This window comes from Mus pahari, chromosome 1, assembly GCF_900095145.1.
Source record: "Mus pahari chromosome 1, PAHARI_EIJ_v1.1, whole genome shotgun sequence".
NCBI classification, from domain to species: Eukaryota; Metazoa; Chordata; class Mammalia; order Rodentia; family Muridae; genus Mus; species Mus pahari.
In genome coordinates this window covers 164386026-164410039 of record NC_034590.1, presented here as the reverse complement: position 1 = coordinate 164410039, position 24014 = coordinate 164386026, and the positions used below count along the sequence as shown (strand labels likewise).

The following is a 24014-nucleotide window of genomic DNA, read 5'->3' as shown; positions in this document are numbered from 1 at the left end:
GTGCACACCCCAATTCAATGAGCAAACCTATACTACTTCCTTTGAGGCAAGACACGCAGCAGACTTGCCTAATGGCAGGCTTCACAGGAGACTGAAAATAAGGGATTTCCAGGCCCTCAGAATCAAGCTCAAGGTTGGCTGTAGAGAAGGGCAAAACCCTAAAGTGTGTAACAGTAAAACGTAGAAGCAAAAACTGGCTTATTTCAATAACCTTCAGCATAGGTTCTGTGTCCAACCTCCCCAACAGAAACTCTACAAGTCTCAAAAACAACTGCAGACTAGATCTCTCTGTCTGTCTGACTGTCTGTCTGTCTGTCTCTTCCTGCTAGGCACTAGGAATATCAAAATGTGCATTTGTAACTTAAATCGGAAGTGACTGTAAGTTCCCCGTGGGAAGACAACAGCGCCATGGTTAACTGGAGAGAATACTGAATATTTAAACAATTCAAGGAGAATCTAATGCTTAAAAACATGTTCAAGTTTCCTTTTTTTTTTTTTTTTAACTAGATTTTAACATTTTATTTTAATGTATATGAATGCTTTGCCTGAATGTATGTCTGTGTACCACATTGCCTGGAGCCTTGGAGGTCCTAAGAGGGCACTGGTCTCCTAGAGCTGTAGCAGAAGCCATGGAACCCAGGCCTCTGGTGCTCCAAAGCACAGAGCCACCTCTTCAGCCCCTAGTAAGCTTAAATGTTGAGAAAATAGTGAGTGATAAATAACACTCCAGCTTGGTTTTGCAATTCATGTTCTTTACCCACCCATTCCTATTTCCAACGTTTGCAGAAACATTAGCATTTATCTAATCCCGAGTTGTGTGCCTTGGGTGCCAAGGGAGCCCATATTATGGTAGGAAAGCAAGAGGCACAAATGTGGAAGACCTCTGCTTGATTGTGGTGTGTTAGGTAAGTACAATCTCTTTGAAGAACTGAGAACTGGCTCTAAGGACCACAGACGTAATCGGGTATCTATAAACTTTCCTCAACTTCAGACTGTACCTACTGATGCACACTCATCCCGTTCCAAGTTAAGAATTAAAATAATAATTAAAGGCAGTTCCCTCCACTAACTCTGGACTCAGGACCGCCTCCTTATAGGCGTTTCCTGCAACGAACTCCTTCGACAACCAAGTTTACCACTTCTTCTACTGACAACACCTCCAATGTAACCTTTCCCCACTCCAGCATGTCATTAGCTATTCTCCCTAGGAAAGGCCACCTCAATATTCACTTTAAAAAGTATCTCCCTTCACTGTGAAATCTACATTTATGTCTAGACCAAGCCAAGTCTGCCGGTTTTAAGACTGCCTTTGAATGTCTCCTCTGATTCCCCACAGAAGGACACGGGTGTTCCTGGGCCTCTGCAGCAGGCAGATACAGGCATCTGGCTCTGTTGGCTCTGCTGGCGTGAAGATCCAAGAGCTGACACTTCAGGCAGACACCACCAGGGCACATCTCTACTTCCACAGGTTCTTCATTCTGATGTGACTTGGAGGAAGAAATTTTCTTTCATATTAAAAGCCAGTGTTTTATCTAAATAAATTTAGCTATTAGTTCAATGTGGCTAGACTTGGCTCTTTTCTAAAAACAAAACAGAACAAAACATCTAACTCGAGCCACATGGAAGGAAGCACAAAGCACGGCAAATTCTGGGGTTCTGAATCCATGGTCAAACCCCAGGACTTCTGGTGCTTCTACACACCTGAGTTTTATCATCTACAAAATGGTGGTGCTATCTTCTACTTTATCGGGGTACAAAGATTATGCACACCATAATCTTTGGTGTAAAGAGACATAAAAGGGACAGGCATTATCAAGCACTTCCTTGGTGAAAAGAAGGAAGATTACGTTGTCACAAGCACGAGCCTGCGGGCGTCTTGTTCTTGCTACCGTCTCGGTAACTCTCCTGGGGCATCACAACTGCTGTGGGTAATACTGTCCTGGTGAACTAGGAACTGCTAAAACAACACAGCCGAGGAACATGCTCGTGAGAATAAGCAACAGAAGAAACATCATCCAAGTTCCTCAAAACAAACGTGGTCTCTACAGCCTAAGGAAAAAGTACAACTGGACACTGGATTGTTAGGTTAGTCACTCCCCCTAGTGGCCACAAAGAAAACTGCTTTTTAAAATGTCAGTCTGGCCAAGATCATTTGCATATAAGCTTGGTATCCGAGTTTAAAAAATAGTTAAGCTAAGCTACACACAGATGAGAACATGGGTAATGGTCTGGGCTGCTTTCTGAAAGCAGGTTTTTGGTCTGAAATACTGTTTTTCACCACTGAGCTATTTACAAGCTGAGGAAACAAGTCATTATGCCCAAGACTATCAATCTCATCTTCTCTGAAGTCCTTCTTGTAATAGGTAATCATAGTAAAAGCTTTGATTAACTACACTCTCCAGTTATTACTATGTCTTCCTCTTGCACTCCTTTTCTAGTAGAAAAAAATCAAAATAAGTTATTCACGCGAGGGATCAGGTTGAAAACCTCTGAAGGCGCAGTTCTCTCTCAGAGCTGGGGCCTCACAGAGCTGGGTCTTGAGCTCGCTCCTAAGCCTCCATGCCTCCACCTCAGTGGAGGTGGAGGCTGAGACGGCAGGTGCCTCTAGGGTGGGTTGTTTTAAGTAGGAAAAACCAGGACACAAATGATATTCCTGTCATGATGGCGCCATATAGGAAATATAAAGGTCAGGAACTAGAGAGGAATGAAAAAAAAAAATCAAACCTTAATGGAGAAGTATGAGCTTTCTCTTCTGCTCTTTTCCCTACACTGTTGTCCGTGGGATTTAGTGTTTGAGCTTAGTATACAGCTTATATCTTCCATCCCATTAGCATCCTTAGGCCACCATACCTAACCAAGACAAAAGAGTTACACACACACACACACACACACACACACACACACACACACACACACGCGCGCAAATACATGTAATTCAAGATGCATATAGGAATATAAAAATATTTTAAGACACAGTTTACTATTGTAGTCTTGGCTGTTCTGGAACTCACAGAGTTCCATCTGACTCTGCTCCCAGGGTACTGGGATTAAAGACATGTGCCACTAAGCCTATATATATATATGAACTTTTAACTAAATTGAAAACAAGCTTATCAAGACCCTTTAACTCAGAGGACAATTTTATCACTTCACTGTTTCACATTAAAGTTTGGCAGGTCACAAAGTCTAACCTAGGAAACCACTCCTGAATGGAAACCTCATTATACCAAATGCATATATTTAAAATACCGTTTATTGTGATTTAACATTAATTAGCATAACATCTAAGAGCAATATCAGATAACTTTTATACATTTTCCACAGGACACTGAGTTCACTGGCTCATTCATTATGTCAAACCAAGTAAAGAGAAGCATTAGCGAAAAGGTGCAATAGTTTACTGTTGTGTTTAAAAAATATTGATGCACATTGCATTCATTTAGATATATATTCTTTAAAAGTTATGGAAAAGGATAGTTCACAGGTTACTGTGTCTCCACATGTTGTAATACACAAAGATGATGTACAACATAAAACAACCCTCAGATGCACACTTCAGCAACTCAAAGTTTCCACTACGAGATTAACAGGGCTCCAGTAGTTAGTGAGATCTAAGAGGACCAGCATCAATCACACAGTCAGACAGAACCAGCCCAGAGAGCACTGCGGCCAACGTCACGTCTGCATGCCAAGTCCCCCACAGGGCACTTTACTTCCACTCATGGAGGATTGGGATCATCCATTTACATTGATCTGCGACATTACTTGGGAAAATGGAGAAAACTATATTAAATCTAGGTTTAAATTTGTATTTACAGTAGAAAGGAAGTTAAAAGAAAATTTAAGTTTATAAAAATCAAGATTATTTGCAAAAATCAAGACGTGGTAGTTTTCTTGCTGGTGGGATTAGACCTGCTGATTTATTCTAGTGTCATCTTCTAAAAGGATGTACACTTTAACTATTTTTAAAATTCAAATGTCAACTAAGACATTGATTTTGGCAGGAAACAGGATTTTAGAAATTTGGGCCTTATTTTCAGTAAGTCGATCTCCATGTTCTTTCTACTGTAGACACAGGACTCAGTCCTGTCCCTTACTCTCCCCTTCCCCTCAACCTCTTCATCCATCAGCAATACTAAGAGAAAAATACATTATATGGTTCAAATCCGACTCCAGGCCTTGATATGCCCTTCGGGTGCCACACCTCTGGGCTCCTGGATGGCACGCAGGCAGGCTTTACCCCTAACTGATTGGCTAACATGCACATGACACCTGATACTGAAGGTATACAAACGTTTTAACATACAAAAATTGTTTTTTTTTGTAAGAGTTAAACTAAATAACTCATATTATGTGTACAAAATCCCCTTTATGAAAAATAAGGGGTTTTCTAAACTAATAAAAAAGGAAGTTCTTCAAAAATTATAGTTTATTAAAATGACTTTTTGGCAAACAGTTACTTCAGGTAGGGGAATTTCATACTATGAGTAAAAACCCAAACAAATCTTTTCTTAAAACATTTAAAAAAATTATGTGCCAATGTATACTAATGCTCTAGAGTCTTGTAGAAGCTTTTAAAAGAATCCATTAATGCCCATGGAAACAGTGGGTACCCAAAGATACAGTCAATAACCATGATAAACTCAGTCTGGCTAGCCAGTGACGCGGCTGGTGACAGTAAACATTCTCTCTGTTCACTGGCAACTCCTTTCCAACAGATGTACTGCAGAGGCCTGAAGCACCAGGCGGCATCTGCTAACGAGCAACAGTAACAGCGCTCTGCGGGGCAGAGTAAGCCAATCCAGCCACTGCTGAAAAGCTCAGCCGTTTCTGGACATATAAAAAGAGATGAATTTGAAAGTTTTTAATAATATTTTTCTTTTAGTAAAACCTCTTTCCAGTTTTTTAAAGTCCAGTTTGCTACACACTCCCAATCTGACCTACCACCATATAGTAACGATTAACTAAAATATGGTATTTAACTGTGCAATGCCACAGTGTAATATACAAATTACAAAAGGACTGCTTAGGCCTCAACTTTCTCCTTTTTTTTGTTCTTTTTGAGAAAAGAAGGTGTGCGGAATTTCTTCTTTTTCTTGGAGGGCGACTTTGAAGGTGAGCCATCAGGCGACAGGACCTCTTCAGTTCTGTCTGGGGACTTAATGGTGATCTCGATGCTCTCTACGGTCGTGCTTGTGGTCAGCCTACTGACTCTCTGAGCAAGCTCATCTTCCACATCGTGCATCTCGTCCTTGCCGTTCACGATCATTACTGGCACGTCCATGGAGGGGAAGCTCTTGGAAAACAGCTCGTGGTTTTCTACAAAAGGAGAGGTTGGGGGCTGGGGGTTAGACTACTTACTCAGTCAACATTTCTGTTTCATTTGCAAAACTGAGAAGTTTTAGCAATGTCTTGAGCCATGCATTGCTTTAATTTTAATGAGGATGGATTATTATTTTAATAACATGTGTATCTATTAGCATGAAGCTAATTTTCTTAAATGATACAAAGGGGAAGAGAAGACAAGTGTTAAACAGAGTAAAAAATTGTAGATTGGTGACCTGCCTTTCCATTGTAAATCAAATCATTATAAGCGAAGATGACGACAGATATATTTCTCTTTAATTTGAGGGTCATTTGACATTTAAAACTGTACAGAACTTCATGCTTATTAGAAGGTGCATGATAGGGCAAGTCATTTTTAATTCCACAAATTCATAAAAACTATGAGTTGGCCCAAGCCAGGCCACAGCGAGTGAATGTAAACTACAGTGAGTAAAAGCTGCACCTACCCCTATGTATGGGACACTGACAGAGGGACCGTGAGCAAGTGTCCGATCCGTCCATGGGACAAATGACAGGACTTACGAGGGGACGGCTGTGGGGAGTTACATTGAATACCTTCTAATCTCTCAGGGACACTTTGCGGTGACTGAGTTTGAGACTGAATTTGTGAAACAGATGCAGCGTCATCTGAGAATGATTCCTGCTCAGCGTCTGTTGAATAAGATGTTCAGTTAAAAGCCATGCAAACAAAACAAGGAAGCTTACGGTTTCAGAGAGGTTAGTGCGCACATCCAATGCCCGCTCGCAAGCTTGTCAGCTGAGAACTGAGCATGCTAACTGCCATCCCACATGTCAGTCACTAGGATTCTGAGGAGGTTGATGTGTTAAACTTCTGGCCATGAACAGTAACTTGCATACTGAGTTAAAAGAAGCACAGATATTGGCAGCCCAGATAGAGACTGAATGCATTTAGCTTTTGCTAGTATAGGAAACCAAAATACAGTCAGATGAAAAGTCTGACTGACAAAGTCTCAGCAGGCTTGCTGGAGGAACAAGGCAGAGGCTCCACTGAGTCCTAGCAGTTTCCGGTTAGTGATTATGGTTAGAGCAGTATTAGCGAGCTTATGCAGGGATGTAAGAGGAACGATTTACAAAGTGTATGTGAAAGGTGACATCCAGAGTATGGTATTTGTTACCTGGCATTGTCAGGCTTTCAAAAATAAGAGATTGAAGAGATTGAAAAAGGACATTTTATAAAGTATAAAGGATGTTTTCTTCCATCTTATGTTAGAACAAACAAGGTAAATATGCCACTTAGAACTATTTTCTGTGAGTACCTTATGGAGTAGGGTGATTTGATTTTTGTGCTAAAGACACAAATACACTAATAAAAGTGGTATCTTGGATGGCCCAGATGTCGTTAGCCTTTAGCTATCAGGTAATACCATGGTATCTAACACAGACAACGATTCTTTCATTACTGATTGTTTTCCTTGGGTAGCAATGCTGGCTGTAGCTAAATGCAGATGCGAGACTTCCAATCGTCCTTGAATCCTTCTTGCCCAGTTTTATACACAATTCACTGTGTTTCAGGTGGCTTAATACCTCAGCCCCCATGCCCCAGCCCCCACGCCCCAGCCCCTACACCATGCTAAGGTCAGTCCTTAATTCTGGAGCAAAGTAGAGCTAGGACTTCTTCCTAACAATCTATTATTATTATTATTATTATTGACAAGATCTCCCACTTAGCCTTGGCTACTCTTCAAAACATCCTCCTGGCCCAGCCTCGGGTGCTGGGTCATAGGCATGCGCCTCTACAGTTGGTTCTTCATCATCCGTTCTTAATTATCCTACTTAAAAACTTACAAAGACTTGCAAAGTCAGAAAAACTCCACTGCATTAGAACACCCATGTGTCCAGGAAAGTCACTTCAAATTCCCAGCAGTTTATATTAATGTTGATTTAAAATGTTTTGAAATGACTATATTGGCAACTTGAGACACCAGAACAAAGATTTCACAAAGCATTAATTAAAACGCTTTCTTCCATGTACTGGAGAATCCATGACTAAAAATCCACATACTACGCATGTTCAAAGCAAGACCCGTATTTCTTGTGTCTGGAAATTCTTTATTCCTATGGCCTTGGTGTTATACACCGTATGCTAACACAGCCCATGTTCTGATTACATTCCGAGAACGGGTCCCTCTGTCTGAACTGCAGAGTGGCTCTCTATGGAAAGGTCTAGAGCAGAGGAGCTAGGAGAGCACAGAAGCCCTGCTTTCAGTCCTGCAGCTTGAGTGCTCTCTGTAGTCAGTACGCTGAGCCCAGACCCAGCCTCAGCATGAACTAACCGTCCAGGCCTTGCTGCTTTCTCTCGATTGTCTTCGTATACTCTTCAAGTTCTCCTTCCAGGAGATGGCTGAATGGGTTAGGAGGAGCTGGTGGGCCCTGATCGTCATCGTCAAACTGCATGGTCTTATAGAAGAAAACCCAACACGTTAGATTCCTTACCAAGGACTTTACAGATCTTTACTTACTTGTTGCCTACACACACACACACACACACACACACACAGGCACATGCATACACACAAAGTATATACTCATATAAATGTTTGTGATTACCCACTTCATAGCAACTCTAAGAAATGACAATACAACATGCTTTTTAACTTACAGATTATCAACCCTATGACCCAAGTATACAGCGCCTGGGTATATCTTGAAGCAGTCCAAGTCAATATATAACCGAGTTCCATGGAGAAAGATGAGTGGCGAAAAAATGTACAAATACACAAGTGAGCATTACTCAGCCACAAAGAAGAGCAAAATGAGACTATGGTGGGAAAACGGTCCAGCTGGAGTTCACCGGTCAGTAAAAATGACAGCTCAGCAAGGATACCTGTCATGACGTCTAGTGTGTGAGAGGATCACGGGAACAGGAAGGGTCGGGGGTGTAAATATGACCACATGTGTGGAAAAGTTCCAGAGCAGCATTGGGATTGTACTCATGATATGAAATTTCCCCACCTGAAATAAGTTTTGCCAAAAAGTTAATCAGCTATAATTTTTGAAAAGTACTATGGGTTTCAAAATCTCTTATTTTGAAGTACTTACTCCAAGGCCTGAGGTGGCTTGTGAAACAAGGAGGTCTGGTCTAGTTGCTAAGGGTTACTTGGGGTCCTTTGCACTTCCAAGTGAATTTTTTCATTTTTTTTTTTTTCATTTTGTTTAAATTTTTTTTTTTAAGATTTATTTTATGTATGTGAGTACACTGTCACTGTCCTCAGTTACACCAGAAGAGGGCATCAGATCCCATTACAGATGGTTGTGAGCCATCATGTGGTTGCTGGGATTTGAACTCAGGACCATTAGAAGGGCAGTCAGTGCTCCTAATAACTGAGCCATCTCTCCAGCCCACTTCCCAGTATGTTTTTTAAAGCAGTATCAGACAGAACTCCAAGTCCTAATTAAGGTCTTTGATACATTTTGCATTGACTTCTGTGCAGGGTGAGAAGTAGGAACCTAGTTTTATCCCTCTACAAGTGGCTAAGTAGTTCCCCAGCCTTTTCTTGATAGATGTCTTTGGTACTTTGTCATAAGTCCCATGGACACTGGTGTGTGGCGGCTTATTCTGGGCTCTCTATTGTACTGATTTACAGGGAGGACTTTGGCCAGCTTTTGTTACTATGGCTCTGGAGTGTAATTTGGAGTGAGGTATTGTAATACTTTTAACCCTCCCTCCCTCCCTTCCTCCCCCTTGCCCCCCTCCGACGAGTGTGTGTGTGTATGTATGTGTGTGACTATACTGAATCTGTAGTTTGCTTTCAGTAATATAGCTACTTTCTTAATAAGGATGATACAATTTCTTCTTCTCCTATATCCTTTACTTCTTCTTTTGCTCACTGTTCAAGAATGTCTTATTCCTGTCTTTAGTCTTTGCCCACAATGTTTAGTCTTTAGTACAATGTTAGTTGCAGGTCTACTATGCACTGTCTTTACTATGTTGAGGTAAGCAATGCCTATTCCTAAGTTTTTCAGGAGTTTTGCTGGCTGGCTGGCTTTCGAGAGGGTTTTCAGGGCCGACCTGCTGCTGTGTGGGGAGACTGCCTCTGCTCTGGCCCTGACTCAGTGAGCTGTGGAGCTACTTCTTTTGATAAGCCGTGCATGTAGAAATTGATTAATTTATTCCAGATTCTCTCTCTCTCTCTCTCTCTCTCTCTCTCTCTCTCTCTCTCTTTCTTTTTTCTTTTCGGAGACAGGGTTTCTCTGTGTAGCCCTGGCTATCCTGGAACTCACTCTGTAGACCAGGCTGGCCTTGAGCTCAGAAATCCGCCTGCCTCTGCCTCCCGAGTGCTGGGATTCAAGGCGTGCGCCACCACTGCCCGGCTAGATTTTCTGACTTATTAGAATATACATTTTCAGAGTACTCCCTAGTGATTTTCTGAGTTTCAGTGCCATACCTTTCAGCTCTAACTGTATGTATTACTTAGGTCTCCTTTCCTGTCTGTTTAGAATGGCCTACATGTTGTCAGTCTCTATGGATCTATCTGTCTTTACATACATATAGTCTCCACTCTGACCTTTATTCTCTTCTCTTACTAAAGCTGGAGTTGGCTTATTATTCTCAGGTAAATCACTAAGGTTATTTATTTGCAGTCTCTTTTGTGTGTGGGTCTGAGGATCAAACAAAAGGTCTGGGGAGAACTATGATAACGCACCCCTAAACACTATGCAAAGGCAAAAGAAAAGCAACTGCCAACTCAAGCCTGGGAGTTTGTGTAAGAAAGGAAAGAGATGTAATCACTGGAGACCCACCTGGCTTACCAGTAAACACATAACAGCATAAACCCTGGAAGCTGATTTAGTAACAGCAAACAAAAACCAACTATGACCCACCTCCCAGGAGGCAGTGGGGGGGGGACTGGAAGCACTCTGTGAACAGGCTGAACTCAATGTTCACCCATAAAAGGGTCACTGCTCTTCTTATTTTAAAGATAAACTTTACTCATATTTAACAATCTCTTGGCTTCTTACAACAGAAATGGCAGTGCCTTTCCTCTTTAAGTGAGAAACAAATAATACTTGAGAGCTGACCAATGAAGCAAGGTTTAAAACTGATAAACCGAGAGAAGGCAGGTGCATCTCTTTAGGTGGGTGGCATGCTCTGCTGTCTGGGCTGTCCCCTCTAAAACTGGGAATGAAATGTAGCATCTAAGTTATGGGTTCTTTTCATTTTTTACAAAACACATACTTACAGAAACTTTAGTAAGAAAAAAAGAAGAAAATTAAAAAGTAAAGTATTTTTGGAGGGTGGAGCCTGAGACACAGCGCTTCAGACTTACCGAAGGCGGCTTGTCCACAACGATCCCTGCCAGCAGCTGAGACTGTGGGCCTGCTGTTTTCAGATCATAGCGATTCTGTTCCCGGATCTGAACGGAAAGAACAAGTTCTTGGAGTGAGCATGAGGATGGCCTCTGCGCTCTCTTTTCGTAAAAGCTGTTGTCTTACATTCTCGAGTAAGAGTCTCTTTAATTTTCATCTCCATGAAGCCCTTTCCACCATCTGAATGCTAGCTGGCACTAATCTCCACCCCTTGGCGTTCAGTGTCCTACTGTCTTCCCTGTGAGAGAACCATACTTCTCAGGACACAGGGACTTTAAAGCACAAAGCTGAGGGTAAGCTAACATGAACGCACTTAACTCTTAGGTATTCAAACTTCTAAGCTTGTGCCCAGAAGCCACCCCTGGTGATTTAACCACTCAACTGGGTAAAAACTGTAGTGAGAATTTCTTAAAGCACCCAGTTACGTTATGTAATGTGATTTTGTTTTCACACCAGGTGTGGGATATGGAACCCCTGACTGTGACTGTCTTGTGATTTTTGCCAGCTGCACATAGTTTAGAGTTCTGGGGACTCTTGAGAGGGTATAAATGCGAGAGCCCGAGATGGCCTGAGGTGGCTGCTGCAGCACCGTCCACCCTCCCCTGCTGCTGGTCTCTGCTGTTGAGTTTGCTATTGATGGATTGCTGGTCGGAGATATCCTGATGATGGAGACTGGACTTGCCCCAAGGACCTCGATGCCCCTAATCGGCAGGAAGTAGTCTAAAGAGGTCTATGTCCCCTCTCCCCTCTATCCTCCTTTCTCTCCTACCTAGTATTGGGGGTTTGGAAGGGATTGGGGTGAATAAGGGTTGGAAGGGTGGTAGCTAACAGAACCCAATAAAGTAGCCCAAAAAGTCCCCTTCAAGAAGTATCTCCTATGACCACAGAGCTGTGGCTTACCTTATTTCTCTTTTCTAGCACCTCAGTCGGGTTTGTGTTTAAAGGAACAAACTGATTGGGATCTTCAATTTTGATAGGTGTTCCACTACTAACTTTAGAGGAGTCTTCTGCTTTCATCCACTAAAGAATAAAGGATAAAATCATTTCTAGACTGAAGCTTTGCATTAAAGAAATATTAGACATTGAGTAGCTATGCTGAGTCTCATGGAGGCATATTACTGCCAGCTGTAGTTTACTAAGCCATTTCTTGGTGGTTAACACATAGCTCATGTCAGTTAGAGCAGCTTCACAAAAACATTCACTTAAGATGAAGCAAAGGCCATCATAGTGCACATGAGTAATTAATTACACTTCTTATTAAAGCTCTCTCCTCCTGACAGATGAAAGCAGGATGTGGAAACTGCTTTAGACAGACATACACATGGCTGTGCATTGACTGGCATTTGGAGTTCTGTCTCTTGCACTGAATCTCACAGGGTAACAACAGCCAACAAGTTGTAACACTCGAGAAATGTCTTTAAGGTGCACATCTTTTAGTTTTGGTTGACATTAGGACAAGGCTCGAAGCATGCGGTCTAATGGAACTACAGGGTTTGGAGGACCTCTCACTCCACACTCTCACCCTTGGAGGAGGCTCATTTAAGACCAATGGTGGCTGACTGGCAAGCTCTGATTATTGAATAAATTCTAGGAAACATCCATTTAATTATGTATCTTTTCCTGAAGAAACCTTATACACAGGTAAAATAAATGTCTAAACATTGAATTTATTTATTTATAGTGTGAACTCATTTTAAGTAGCTTAGGAATGCTTGGTGGTGCTGGGCATTAGAGAACCAGTCTTTTATACAAGCACTCAGAAGGCAACGATGGGTAGGTTTCTGCAAGTTCCAGGAGAGCCAGGGCTACACTGTGAGACCTTCTCACTTCTCCCAACCCTAAGTGAGTTTGGTGTACTTCAAAACCAAACCAAATCTGAACTAAAAAATTTAAAACAGATAAAGTAACCCAATCTCTAGCTTCAGGGTCATCTAAAAATAACTACATATCCTATACTAACTTATGCAGCTAAGGCACAATTTGGTGTTGGAAGCGTTCACATTTGAATGTACTGAGCTACATCAGCCACACAGCAGTGTAATGCACTGGTTACCAAGAAGGTTCAAGATAGTGTTGCCACTCAAACTATGATTTTACCCTAAAAACCAGTCAGCCTCTTTTGATTTTCTATCTAAAAAGGGAGAAAAAAAAAAGTATCCACTTTATTAGAAGAAAGTGAGATTATCTATGAACGGGGTCTAGAAGACAGCCTTAAAGTGAATACCTGATAAACAACAGCGGCACAGTGTTTGCAGTGTCTCCTACTTTTCTAATAGCTCAGGCATGGGACATTCAACTCGAGAGTAATTAGGTAGAACATTTTGAGAAGGCAATGCTGTGCAGAACGGAGGCGTACCGTGATTTTGGTCCTGGGACTAGTTTCCCCGTTCCGAGACTCCTCCGGCACATTCACTTTCATGTAAGTATTCGGTGAATTCAGCCATCTTGTTTTTTCGCGCTGCTGTCTCTGTGCCATGAACTTGAGGGGAGAGAGTGGAGCACTATCATCTTCAAAGGAGAATGCAGTCACGGTTGCTGGGATCTCCACATCACTCTTGTGCCTAGGCTTCTCTCGAACTAGAGGATGCCTGTATGCATAGCCTGTTCTGTAACCCTGTGGGAGTCAAAGGCCACATTGAAGCAAGCAAGCAAGCCTGCACCAGCAAAGCACGCGGTGCTATGTCACTAAGCAAATGATCCAAAAAGAGTCCCCTGATGAAAAACAAAAGGGAAAATAAACTGCACATAGCCTCCATGTAACACTGGAGTTGAAATTAAGCCAATTTCAAGATATGATTGAAAGTGGCTGCAGCTGGCACTCCAACTTCTACCCAACTGCCCTGACTTCTACACAGGAGACTGGTGTTGAGAAAACCGAACTGGAGTCTTTCTTCCTAGGTCTAAAGAGAACCTGTCTCCTAACCCTCCACACTGAGGATGGTAATCAATCTCAGATGACATCTTCCAATGCCATGTGTCTAAGTGGTCAATATCCTATATCTAAGAAGCTAAATAAAAAGTACAAGCAAAAACTATCTTTTAAGGAAACACAAGCAAAGGACCACACTCAAATGCACAGATCCCTGAAAAATGCAAATGAAACCACATCTGTCAGGGTGTCTAGTGTCAGGCAGACCAGAGATGAGTCTAAGGGAAAAGGGGAGGAGATGAATGCTCCTGTGCACTGTTCTGGTGGGATTATAAATTAATACACCCATAATCAAAAGCAGTATGGAGGTTCCTCATCCTACTGAAATAATTAAATATAACTACTACATAATCTAGTAATCTCACTACTTACTAGATATTGATCTGAGGGAAGTAAAATCAGTAGGCTGAGAGATACTCATACCTCCATCTTTATTGCAGAATTAGTCACAATAAGATAGGGTATCAGCCTATGTGTTTATCAATAAAGGAATGGATAAAGGCAATGTGGTTAGCTTTGGAAAAAGATATATTTTTCTGTTGTGCAGATTTAAAAACTTTTGAGCTTTGTGCATTATGTCTCAATAAAACTATAGAAGAAAACGTAAAGAAAACATGGCATATCCACAATAGAATACTATACAGCTTCCAAAAGAAGGAAAGGCATTAGTGGCAATCCAGATGAACTTGTAGGACATTATGGTCACTGAAGCAAGTCAGGCATCAAACACCAAACACCATATGGACATACATACATGTGTAATCTAAAACAGTTGAATTCACAGATATGATTAAAGTGGTGGTTACCAGAGGATAGAGATAGGAAGAAATTGGTTCAAGAATACAACCTTCAAGTATGTAGGAGGATTCAATTCAAGAACACACTGCAGGGGCTGGAGAGATGGCTCAGTATTTAAGAACATTGGCTGCTCTTCCAGAGGACATGGGTTCAGTTCTCAGCACCCACATGGCAGCTTGCAACTGTAGCTCCAGTACCAGGGAATCCAATGGTCTCTTCTGGCTTCCACAGGCACCAAGCACACACATAGTCATGCATGCAGGCAAAATACCCACACACATAAAGACTTTGTATAAAGGAATATTCTATATAATGTAGTGACGATAATTAATCACAGAGTGTTCATAGACGGAAAACAGTTGAATATCTCATTGCCTGGTTTCTAAAACTGACATCATCACACCACAGAACCTTTGAGGGCTCCACCATGGGTCCTGGAAGTTAAAAGTAAGCCTTAAAACCAAAGGGAGATGAGATTTACTGCTCATGAATCCACAGATATGAAACTCAAAGTCTAGGTTCAAATTTCACCTACCAAGTTGTCCAGGGTCCTCATCAGCCCTTCAAACTCAATCTCGCCAACCTTCCACTTCTGATGGGAACCCATATTTACACCGCCTCCTCCAGACATGGCGACACCGTGGGTGAAAGCTTTATATTTCTGAAGATCCAGTATGAGCAGATTGTCTACTCCCCCTGCCCCTGCTACTGCCTGCACCTGTAGCCAGTGGGAAGGACAAATATGCAGGTGTAAGGACAGTGACAGAGACAGAGACCTTACTTTCTCTGAAAGTCACAGTTTGGCCAGGCTGCTGACAGATGGCTATCTTATTAACGTTTTTGTCGAAGGTGTTCTTTAGAAGGACTATGGAGGTACGCTCACATTTAAGGACATTTAAGGAGACGCTCTTTGTCTTTGTTAAGCTTCTTACAGCCCCACTAGAAAAGAACCCTAACTGCAAAAGTCAAGGCAAGTCAGCAGACCGATAGCCTGGAAGCACATTCCTGAGGCTCTAACTATGGCCACGGCAGGAGGATGTCAAGTCTGAGGCCAGCACTGGCTACACAGAGAGACCATCTCAAGTTAGAAACAGGTTTTTTTCTTCCTTTGTTTCAGGCCTTGTTATTTACTTCCTGTGACTCTGCTTTATCTTAAGATAGTATTAGAGCCTTTGCATTTGCTCAGCATCTCTAAGGAGAAAGTGTCCAGTGTGATAACAGAGTGGGAATGCTGACTGCATGAGCTCATGAAACTTCTATCAGTGGTCTTAGCTCTTTCCACAACATACCCAGCTCTTGATTTGTAGGGCCCCTGTTTCTCTCAGTCAGTGCCATAGCTAGAGAGAAAACGAAATAAGACTGTGGGCAAAACCATGTTGCTTATCTCTTAGTCTGTGGGCCTTTTTTAACTGAGCTCACAAGCTTTGTCTATTAAAAGATAAAACAACAAGCCATTGGTCAACAGGACTTTGAAAATAAGCAAAACCCAGTTATTGGCAAATGTAGGGCAATAGAAAAGAGGGCATGACTGGCTCCTACCTGGATCTCACAGGCCATCTGTACATTAAAGATGTAATGGAAAGCCTCCTCAAGGGTCTCTCCAAGAGCCACCATGCCATGGTTCCTGAGGACGAGCACCTAGAACAGAGGCCCAGGTGAGCCTTTAAATGACCACACAGCTCACAATGCTTTGACAAAGGCAGCAGCCACAAAGAAAGCCCTATGATACATATCAGTACGTACCTTACAGCTTGGACCCAGCACTTTCTGAAGTTCAATTCTTTCTTCCTCTTCATCAAGCGATCCCTGGTAGTCATAGTAGGCTACATCTCCCAGGATGAGAGACTCTTGGGAAATTGGAAGGATCCCACACTTCATGGAGGACACCTATTGATTGGGCCCAAGATCCCACATTTAGTTTTTGTGCCCCATCACTGGGACCTGACTCTTCAGGTAGCCCAGAAAGCACTGGTGATACTGAGTGCTCGCCACTGTGGCCCACCTCCCACTCCATTTACTTTTTCTGGAAAGAAGTGCGGTGGGGGGTGAGTTAAAGGGATACAACACAATTCAAATGCACATCAAATATTATGCACAATGTAATCTCAAACCTCAATGATCCAATTATTAAAGTGCTTAGTTTTTTAATACACACTTCATTCTGCAGGTGTTCCCTAGAGTAGCCTGTGATTGCAAGAACATTTTGCTTTCTGTTTATGCAGAGGTGTTAGCGGGGTGTGGTGAGGTGCACACCACGAAGCACTGTGTTGGGAAGAAGAACAGGACTTTGTTTGGCACATGGCTGACTTACTGCTGCTGTGGCAAGGGTGTGGATGTGGATCACACACTTCACATCGGGGCGTGTTGAATAGATGGCAGCATGCGGGCTGAACCCTGTGTGGTCGATTTTCAGATTAGTGCTCCCCTGGTCCACCACTTCTCCAATTATGTTGACTTTCACCTGGAAAAATCACAAAGATACATTTCACTGGTACATACTTACCAAATTTCATCTTCACCCTACAAGCTAACCAGGGACTGGCAAATCTGCCCAGAGAGTGTTTTGGATGTTATGGTCCTCGGCTGCAACAACTGAACTCAGCACATGGAACAATGGCAGCCAGAAACACTTTGTAAAAGAAAAGGAGCAGCTTTGTTCCCAGATTATATTTCTAAAACAAGTACTATGTTAAAAAAAAAAAAAGAAAAAGGAGTTGTCACTTAGTAAGCGGCGCAGATCCCAGGGCACTGACTGGCTCAAGCTCTTCCCCGGAGGCTTGGCTGCACCAGGCCAGCATCTGCTGCGACGATTGGAGGTGCGCCACTTGCTGACACTGCGGCACCCAGGACTCCTGGGATTCCAGATGTGCTCCATGCCACAGCAGCCACTGGGCATGTAATCACGGAGAAAAAAAGACACAGGGCAGGGCCAGCCTCATGCCAATGAGACTGTGGACTCTATTTTCACCTTGTTTGGAAAAAATTTTTGTAAGTTGGAAAATAGTCAAAAGTTTTTCTTTAAAAATAAGCAGAGCCAGGTGTGGTGGCACACACCTTTAATCTCACACTTGGCAGGCAGAGGCAGGGAGGGNTCTGTGAGTTTGAGGCCAGCTAGGACTACCCAGGGAGCCCCGTCTCAAAAAAAAAAAGAAAAAAAAAATCAGGTAATTTATCAATATTGTTGTCAGTCACCCTATTTTTCTTAAACTCTAAATTTTTCCTAAAATACAAGAGTACCCATAAAAAGTAATGCAGGGATGGGAACAATACCAAGGTAGAGGCTGTAGCTTCAGAGAAAGACAGGCCTCTGGGAATTAGTATAATGTGGTCCTGCTCCTTACTTATCCGTACCTGGAAGAGAGAAAAACCAAGGCTTACAACAAGGCACCTATGTTTATAACCTAACTACGGCTAGGATTATGCTTCCAATGAACAGGGCTCTGGAGGGAAAACCCTTTGTAAGGGAATCAAGGTATGGATGAAGTGGGGAACTGAGGAGCGGCTACTGGGGGAACTGCGGCACTGCACACACCATTCCCATACAGTGTCTCAATGGCTTTTATTCCAAACAGCGCCATCTTGGCAAGTGTGGCCAAGTGAAAACATATGACAGGGAACACAAGTGTATTTATCATTTATGGCTTTTTAAGTTTACAAAGCATTGTGGTTTCTTTTTTTTTTAAACACAAAGTTGGTTTTGTTCTTTTTCTCACTCTTCCTTCCCCATGCCTTTTTCTTCCTCATGCCCTGTCTGTCACCTTCAGTAGCCTCTCTTCTACTTGACAGACAAGAACCTGATGCTCTCTCCTCTGTACTTCCTACCCTTCAATGCTTGTCTGCATACAGATGAGGAAAAGTGCTCTTAATGGTTACAAGTACAGGGAGGAAGCCTGTGCCCTCTGCTCTCCATGCCCAGTGCTTTTCAGTGCCACTGAGGCTGCTCAGCTATGCATCATGGGAAGGGGTGAGCACTCATGATTTCTTTCTGGGAAGTTCTACACTGGTCTTCAAAGGAGCATCACAGACAAGAGAGAGAAAAGGGAAGCTGGGGAATTAAGTCTTCTCCTTGGGGATGATGTTTTATTTATCATTACATCTGAAAATTGGACTTTCCAGTAATGATGAGAGATCACTGTGGGCAGCTAGTTATAATTTCAGAAAAAGGAACCAAAAGTGCAGGGCTCACCGAGATGTACGTATTTGCCAGGTGTGCCCACCCAAACAAATCAGCAAGTCTGTACAGGCTGGCAAGTTTGCAGCGAGTAAGCTTTTCTCCCTTCACATATGAGGACGTATCTGCACCAGGAAGGTCATTAATAGGTGTGACCATGCCAAGACCTAGATGGAAAAAAAATGCAAGAGATTTGACTCAAGTAATCCTTTAACCTAGCAATTAGATGCTGGCAAGTAGCCCATGTCCCGGTGAATTCGAGATTTGTGAACAAACATCTGAAATTTATCAGTACATACTATGGTTTATTAGTTCAATCTCCTTTCAGAGAAAGGCAGTGAGAGGAGTAATAAGGGCTGCTGTCGTCACTAATGGCTCAGTAAGAGGGGTTTCACCTGGGACCTGTGAGAGAGTGACTGCAACTTACACCACTTGGAAAAGACGATTAGATGACCCCAAAGGTAAAATGCCATTAAGAAACACAACTGTTTCTTATAGTAATAATAAAAAAAAAATAAATTGAAAGATAACTTCTTAATATCTATTTTGACATAGTCAAATGTAAAAGCAAATGAAATGGAAAAAATGCAAGCAAATATTTGTCTGGCTTCTGCCTTCCAGCTACCAAGTGCAACTGTCACTGAGTAAGCGTGCAGCTTCTGCTCACCCTCACTGCTGACCTCGCTCAGAGTGCTCCCTTCCTTATCATCTACTTCACAGGTCCTCCCTCCTTTCTCCCGGTTCTTTCCCTTCCCTTAGGCTTCTGTTATGCTCCTCCCTCCTTTGCTTCTCTTCATGAGCACACTCACACACTGTGTGCTGCTATTCTGTGAGAACATCTTCTCTGACCAGGTCCTCCTTCTCCATCCTGCTAGCTATTTATTTATAAAGATTTATTTATTTTTATATCTAAGTACACTGTAGCTGTCCTCAGATGCACCAGAAGAGGGCGTCAGATCTCATTCCGGATGGTTGTGAGCCACCATGTGGTTGTTGGGAACTGAACTCAGGACCTTTGGAAGAGCAGTCAGTGCTCTTAATGGCTGAGCCATCTCTCCAGCCCCATCTTGCTATTTATAAAGGCCTGTGACAAAGTAACATACACAACTGAAGTCCACAGTGATTCTACTCTCACTTTTCTTGCTTTCTTCTCTTTATTCCTGTAATGTTGACATTACAACTTCTATAAGCTCAATTCTTAGCAATCTTTACTCAGTATTATTTTTTAAATTTTATTTTAAAAAATTTATCTATCTAATCTAATCTATCTATCATCTATCTATCTATCTATCATCTATCTATCTATGTCTTACTATGTAGCCCTGGCTGGCCTGAACTTGCTATCTAGACCAGGCAAGCCTAGATCAAGACCTAGACCAAGCAGGCCATGATCACATTTAAATATCATGTGCCCAGCCTGTGCTCTTATCTAATTCTGTTCTATTTGTCCCCTCAGAGAACAAGTAGGCCATTATCTGCCTAACTCTGCCTCCTGATTGCTGGGATTAAAAGTGTGCTCCAGTCTTTACTTTTTAACATCTGCTGGTCACCAGTGGTAATTTACCACGGTTCACCCCTTTTTCACGTGGTCCAAACTTGGGACTATGCCTTAACTCACTTGTAGACATTGCAGTAAATCTCTCCCACTTCTTGCTCCTGCCTGTGGCACTGCTTACATTGTAAGAACTTTTAAAGAGAAACCCAACTGGTGGTGTGTGGTAATACATTCCTATAACCTGTGCACTTGGGAGGTGGAGAAAGCAAGATCACAAGTTCAAGGTCATCTTTGACTATATGAGTTCAAGGCTAGCCTGCACTACATGAGATCCTGTCTCAAAAATAAAATAAATGGAAGGTTCAAAGTAAGAGATCGTCAAAATTTGCAATATTGCAAACTACTCCAAAGAAACAGTTTCAATCATGGATAGGCCAAACAAAATACTTAAAAACAATTTTTTAGAGAAAGGGTTTCTTTGTGTAGCCCTAGCCATCCTGGAACTCACTCTGTAGACTAGTGTGGCCTTGAACTCAAAGATGTGCCTGCCTCTGCCTCCCAAGTACTGAGATTAAAGGCATGAGACATTATGCCCAGCTAAAATACTTTAATTTTTAATAAATTTTTATAGTCACCATTATTTTATTCTTTACTCTCTTTCTACTTCTTACATAACTTCTCTGTTTTCACATCGCCACAAACCTCTTCCAAATGGGTCCGTCTGTGCTTCCTGACTTCTAGTCGCCCCTGGGATAAGGGCTAGGGTATGGGGTACGGCTTTCCTGCTACCATGCTTTGTCACCATAACCACAACCATGTTCCTGATGTGGAATCTAGGACGCTCAGAGGGGAGAGTCTGCATTAGTTCTCCCCATGTGCTGCAGTGGCCTGGGGAGCTTCTCGGGATCTGCCTGCCAAGACTCTTGCCTAAGCACTCAACTGCATTTTCAATAGCTGTGGCATCTCAGCAACTCAAAGCAAACATGCCACAAGTTTCTTTCATTTCCCAAACCAAACTAGATCCTAAACCCTGGTTCTTCCTAGTTTTCTTATTAATTCTATGAAATCCTCAAGTCCATTCTTGCACAGAAAATCTAGTGCGGCTTTAAAAATCACTCCAGTTTCAAAATGTCTTCCCATAAAGGTAGCAACAAGATGCCAACTTCCAAAGCAGGCCATGATCACATTTAAATATCATGTGCCCAGCCTGTGCTCTTATCTAATTCTGTTCTATTTGTCCCCTCAGAGAACAAGTAGGCCATTATCTTTATTTCTGCTCCTTGAAGAGCCCAATCGAATCCCCACTTTTTTTCCAACTTGGTACCTTTACCAGGTTCCTGGACTTGGATATTTTCTCTCCATCTTAAGACACACACACATCCTGCTTTTCAAGCATGAGTTGACACGGGCTCTCCTCGGAGAAGTCATCTTTGATGACCTCACGTATGTACTGCTCAGGCACTCCAAGCACATCACCATACTGTAATTCTTTGCATGCATGTACTGCTCAGACACTCCAAGCACATCACCATACTGTAATTCTTTGTATGACAATGCCCTATTGTCTGATCACCTGCTTTATTTAGTGTATTTCCTAACTCCAAGGGAAAAAGAGAATCTTGCCTGAGTAAGTCTCTAAAACAGTGCTTGGTACAAATGCCCACTGTAACAGAGTGCTTAAAATAGTTCTAGCTTTGAAGTTTTGTTTCTGCTGGTAGACTGCCTCTCTGGAAGCTAGGTGACTCATGCACCTGTACCCAGCATGTCGGGCCTGCCATTAAGCTCTCTCGGGTTCTTCTCCCTCATAGACCCACAACCACACAGTGGATGCAGGCACAGGCCTCTCCCTCTTTCAATGATCTGACTCAGTTTCCTTTCCTGGCACTCATTCAGACCATCAGCCACTAATCCTCTTCACTCGGGTTTTCCCTTTCTCTGCTGGCAGCTTCTTGGGTCTAACGGTGAAGAGTCTTCAGTCTGACCTACTTCCTTTCCCTAGATTGCTATCCCAGGACCCTCAGGCCCAAGGCAATGGTGCCCTTGGAGTTCTACGAACGCCCCACCCTGCACTCTCCTACTGTTGGGTCTCAAGTGTTTATTAAAGACTTACATTCAATAAAATCTGACTTAGAAATCTTTATCAACAAAAGAAAGAGACAGAGGGAATAAATAAAACAAAGAAAAGCCCCTTATCTCTTGAGTCTTCCATGAGGCAATGTCTGCTAGCCCTATGTGGCCTCTGCACCTGCCTATCACTGCAAAGATTCTGAATATGGTTACAGCTGAAACACTAGAGCTTTCAGCCCATGGGTCTTGGCACTTACAGGGAGTTCAGAGACACAAACCGCTGCTCTTGGCAATGAGCTATACAATGAATAAAACGCCTGGTCCTTTATACGATGCTCTCAGCAGCATACCCTTCCAAATCTGACTACCCGGTCCTCTTCCTTCCTTCGTCAGTCTCCTTTACACAATAATCAACTCCAACTCTCAGCATGAGGCCATAGGAAAAGGGAAAGGGACAATTTCTTGTGAATGGCATTTAAATGTTTTCTTCTACAGCTCTTGTTATGGCTTGATTCTGAAATGTGCACTAAAGGATTATATGTTGAATGCGTGGTCTCCAGTTTGCGCCCTATCGTGAAGGCTGTACAACCTTTGGAAGTGGGGTGGCTGCTGAGAAGTAGGACACCAGGGGCAGGCCCACTCTCTGTCTGCTCCCTGTGCTGTGTGTGAGGAGCTGCTGTCTGCAGCTCTCCTCACACAGGCAGAGCTGGGTTGCCTTTGCTGCCATGGTAGACTGAAACCACTTGGAAACTGTGAGTCAAAAAACCCCCACAGATTATTACACTGGTCCTCCAGGGTTAAAACTAAATACATCCATCTGGGATAGTGACCATGTTTTAGAATATTTTAATAAGGCTTGAAAAGTCTACTCAGTGGCTGGCTGAGAGGCTACTCTAAGTATCAGATGTTAGTAGCCTTTAAAAGGTACTGGGGATTGAACCTATGGCCTTGCGAGTAGTACCAGCCACTGAACAACATCTATAGACCTCTTGTGGCCTTCATCGATTTTCCCAGGCTGGCCTTGGCTTTATGACCTTTGCTTTCACTGCTGAGCTGTTGGTCCTGCAGGCTGTACCACCAGACCTACTTATATGTTATGTAGCTGAGCAAGATCACGTAGCCAAGGAGTGCGGTGTTCTTCAGCAGAGGAAATAAAGCATCACAAGGGGAGAGAAAGCATACTCAGGGGAGGTGAGGAAAAGCCCGAGAAGGAGCTGGTCACGATGTAATCTGCAATCTGCTGTAACGCTAATAAGCCGCTTGGGTTGTGGCCTTTCTTCATCTGTTCTTGAATGAGGCATTCCAGGTCTTCCCGAAAGGCCTGCAATACACAAAACAACCACCTGAGCACAGACATCGCACGTGGATCACGAGGCTACAAACTTGCTCTGTAAAAACATTCTTTCTCCTGAACCTCTTCTGAAGGTTTTTACTGTGCTGCTTACAATAAAATATGAAACATAAAATATTAGGTAGCAAGAAGCTCTTAAGGGAGAAAAACCATTAGTTGTTCTTAATCTCAAAGAAATGAAGATCTACAGTCGACAGGCACAGCATTTTATTTACCACACTAAAGGCTGAAAAGAAACTGACCACCAGATCTCCTTCCTGACCTCTCTGTAACTACAGACCGGACTTGGACAGATGGAACCAGCCAACCTCTCCTTGTAAAACCATATCTTCCCTTTCAAACCAAATCATTTTACCCATGCTCATGGATTGGCAGGATTAACATAGTCAAAATGGCCATCCTGCCGAAAACAATCTACAGATTCAATGCAATCCCCATCAAAATTCCAACTCAATTCTTCACCGAGTTAGAAAGGGCAATTTGCAAATTCACCTGGAATAATAAAAAAACCTAGGAAAAAAAAAAAACA

At 42.6% G+C, this 24014-nt stretch overlaps 1 protein-coding gene across 6 annotated transcripts in view; it reads right to left on the bottom strand.

Annotated features, from left to right (window-relative positions):
• Window positions 1-2996: 2996 nt before the first annotated feature.
• The window catches only part of Add3 (adducin 3), a 112300-nt gene continuing 91282 nt past the window's right edge, over window positions 2997-24014 (bottom strand). For 4 of the 6 annotated variants that reach the window (XM_021187287.2, XM_029538398.1, XM_021187293.1 and 1 more), the window contains 13 exons: window positions 23317-23455; window positions 18588-18739; window positions 17672-17752; window positions 16713-16862; window positions 16145-16288; window positions 15941-16039; window positions 14937-15119; window positions 13031-13288; window positions 11575-11694; window positions 10635-10721; window positions 7641-7764; window positions 5902-5997; window positions 3236-5319 (listed from right to left, as the gene is read on the bottom strand). In XM_021187287.2, the coding sequence (XP_021042946.1) occupies window positions 5027-5319; window positions 5902-5997; window positions 7641-7764; window positions 10635-10721; window positions 11575-11694; window positions 13031-13288; window positions 14937-15119; window positions 15941-16039; window positions 16145-16288; window positions 16713-16862; window positions 17672-17752; window positions 18588-18739; window positions 23317-23455 (1926 nt within the window). In that variant the 3' untranslated portion in view covers window positions 3236-5026. Of the gene's footprint in view, window positions 5320-5901; window positions 5998-7640; window positions 7765-10634; window positions 10722-11574; window positions 11695-13030; window positions 13289-14936; window positions 15120-15940; window positions 16040-16144; window positions 16289-16712; window positions 16863-17671; window positions 17753-18587; window positions 18740-23316; window positions 23456-24014 lie in introns of all 6 variants that reach the window. The other 2 variants (XM_021187319.1, XM_021187312.1) reach the window with 1 other exon arrangement.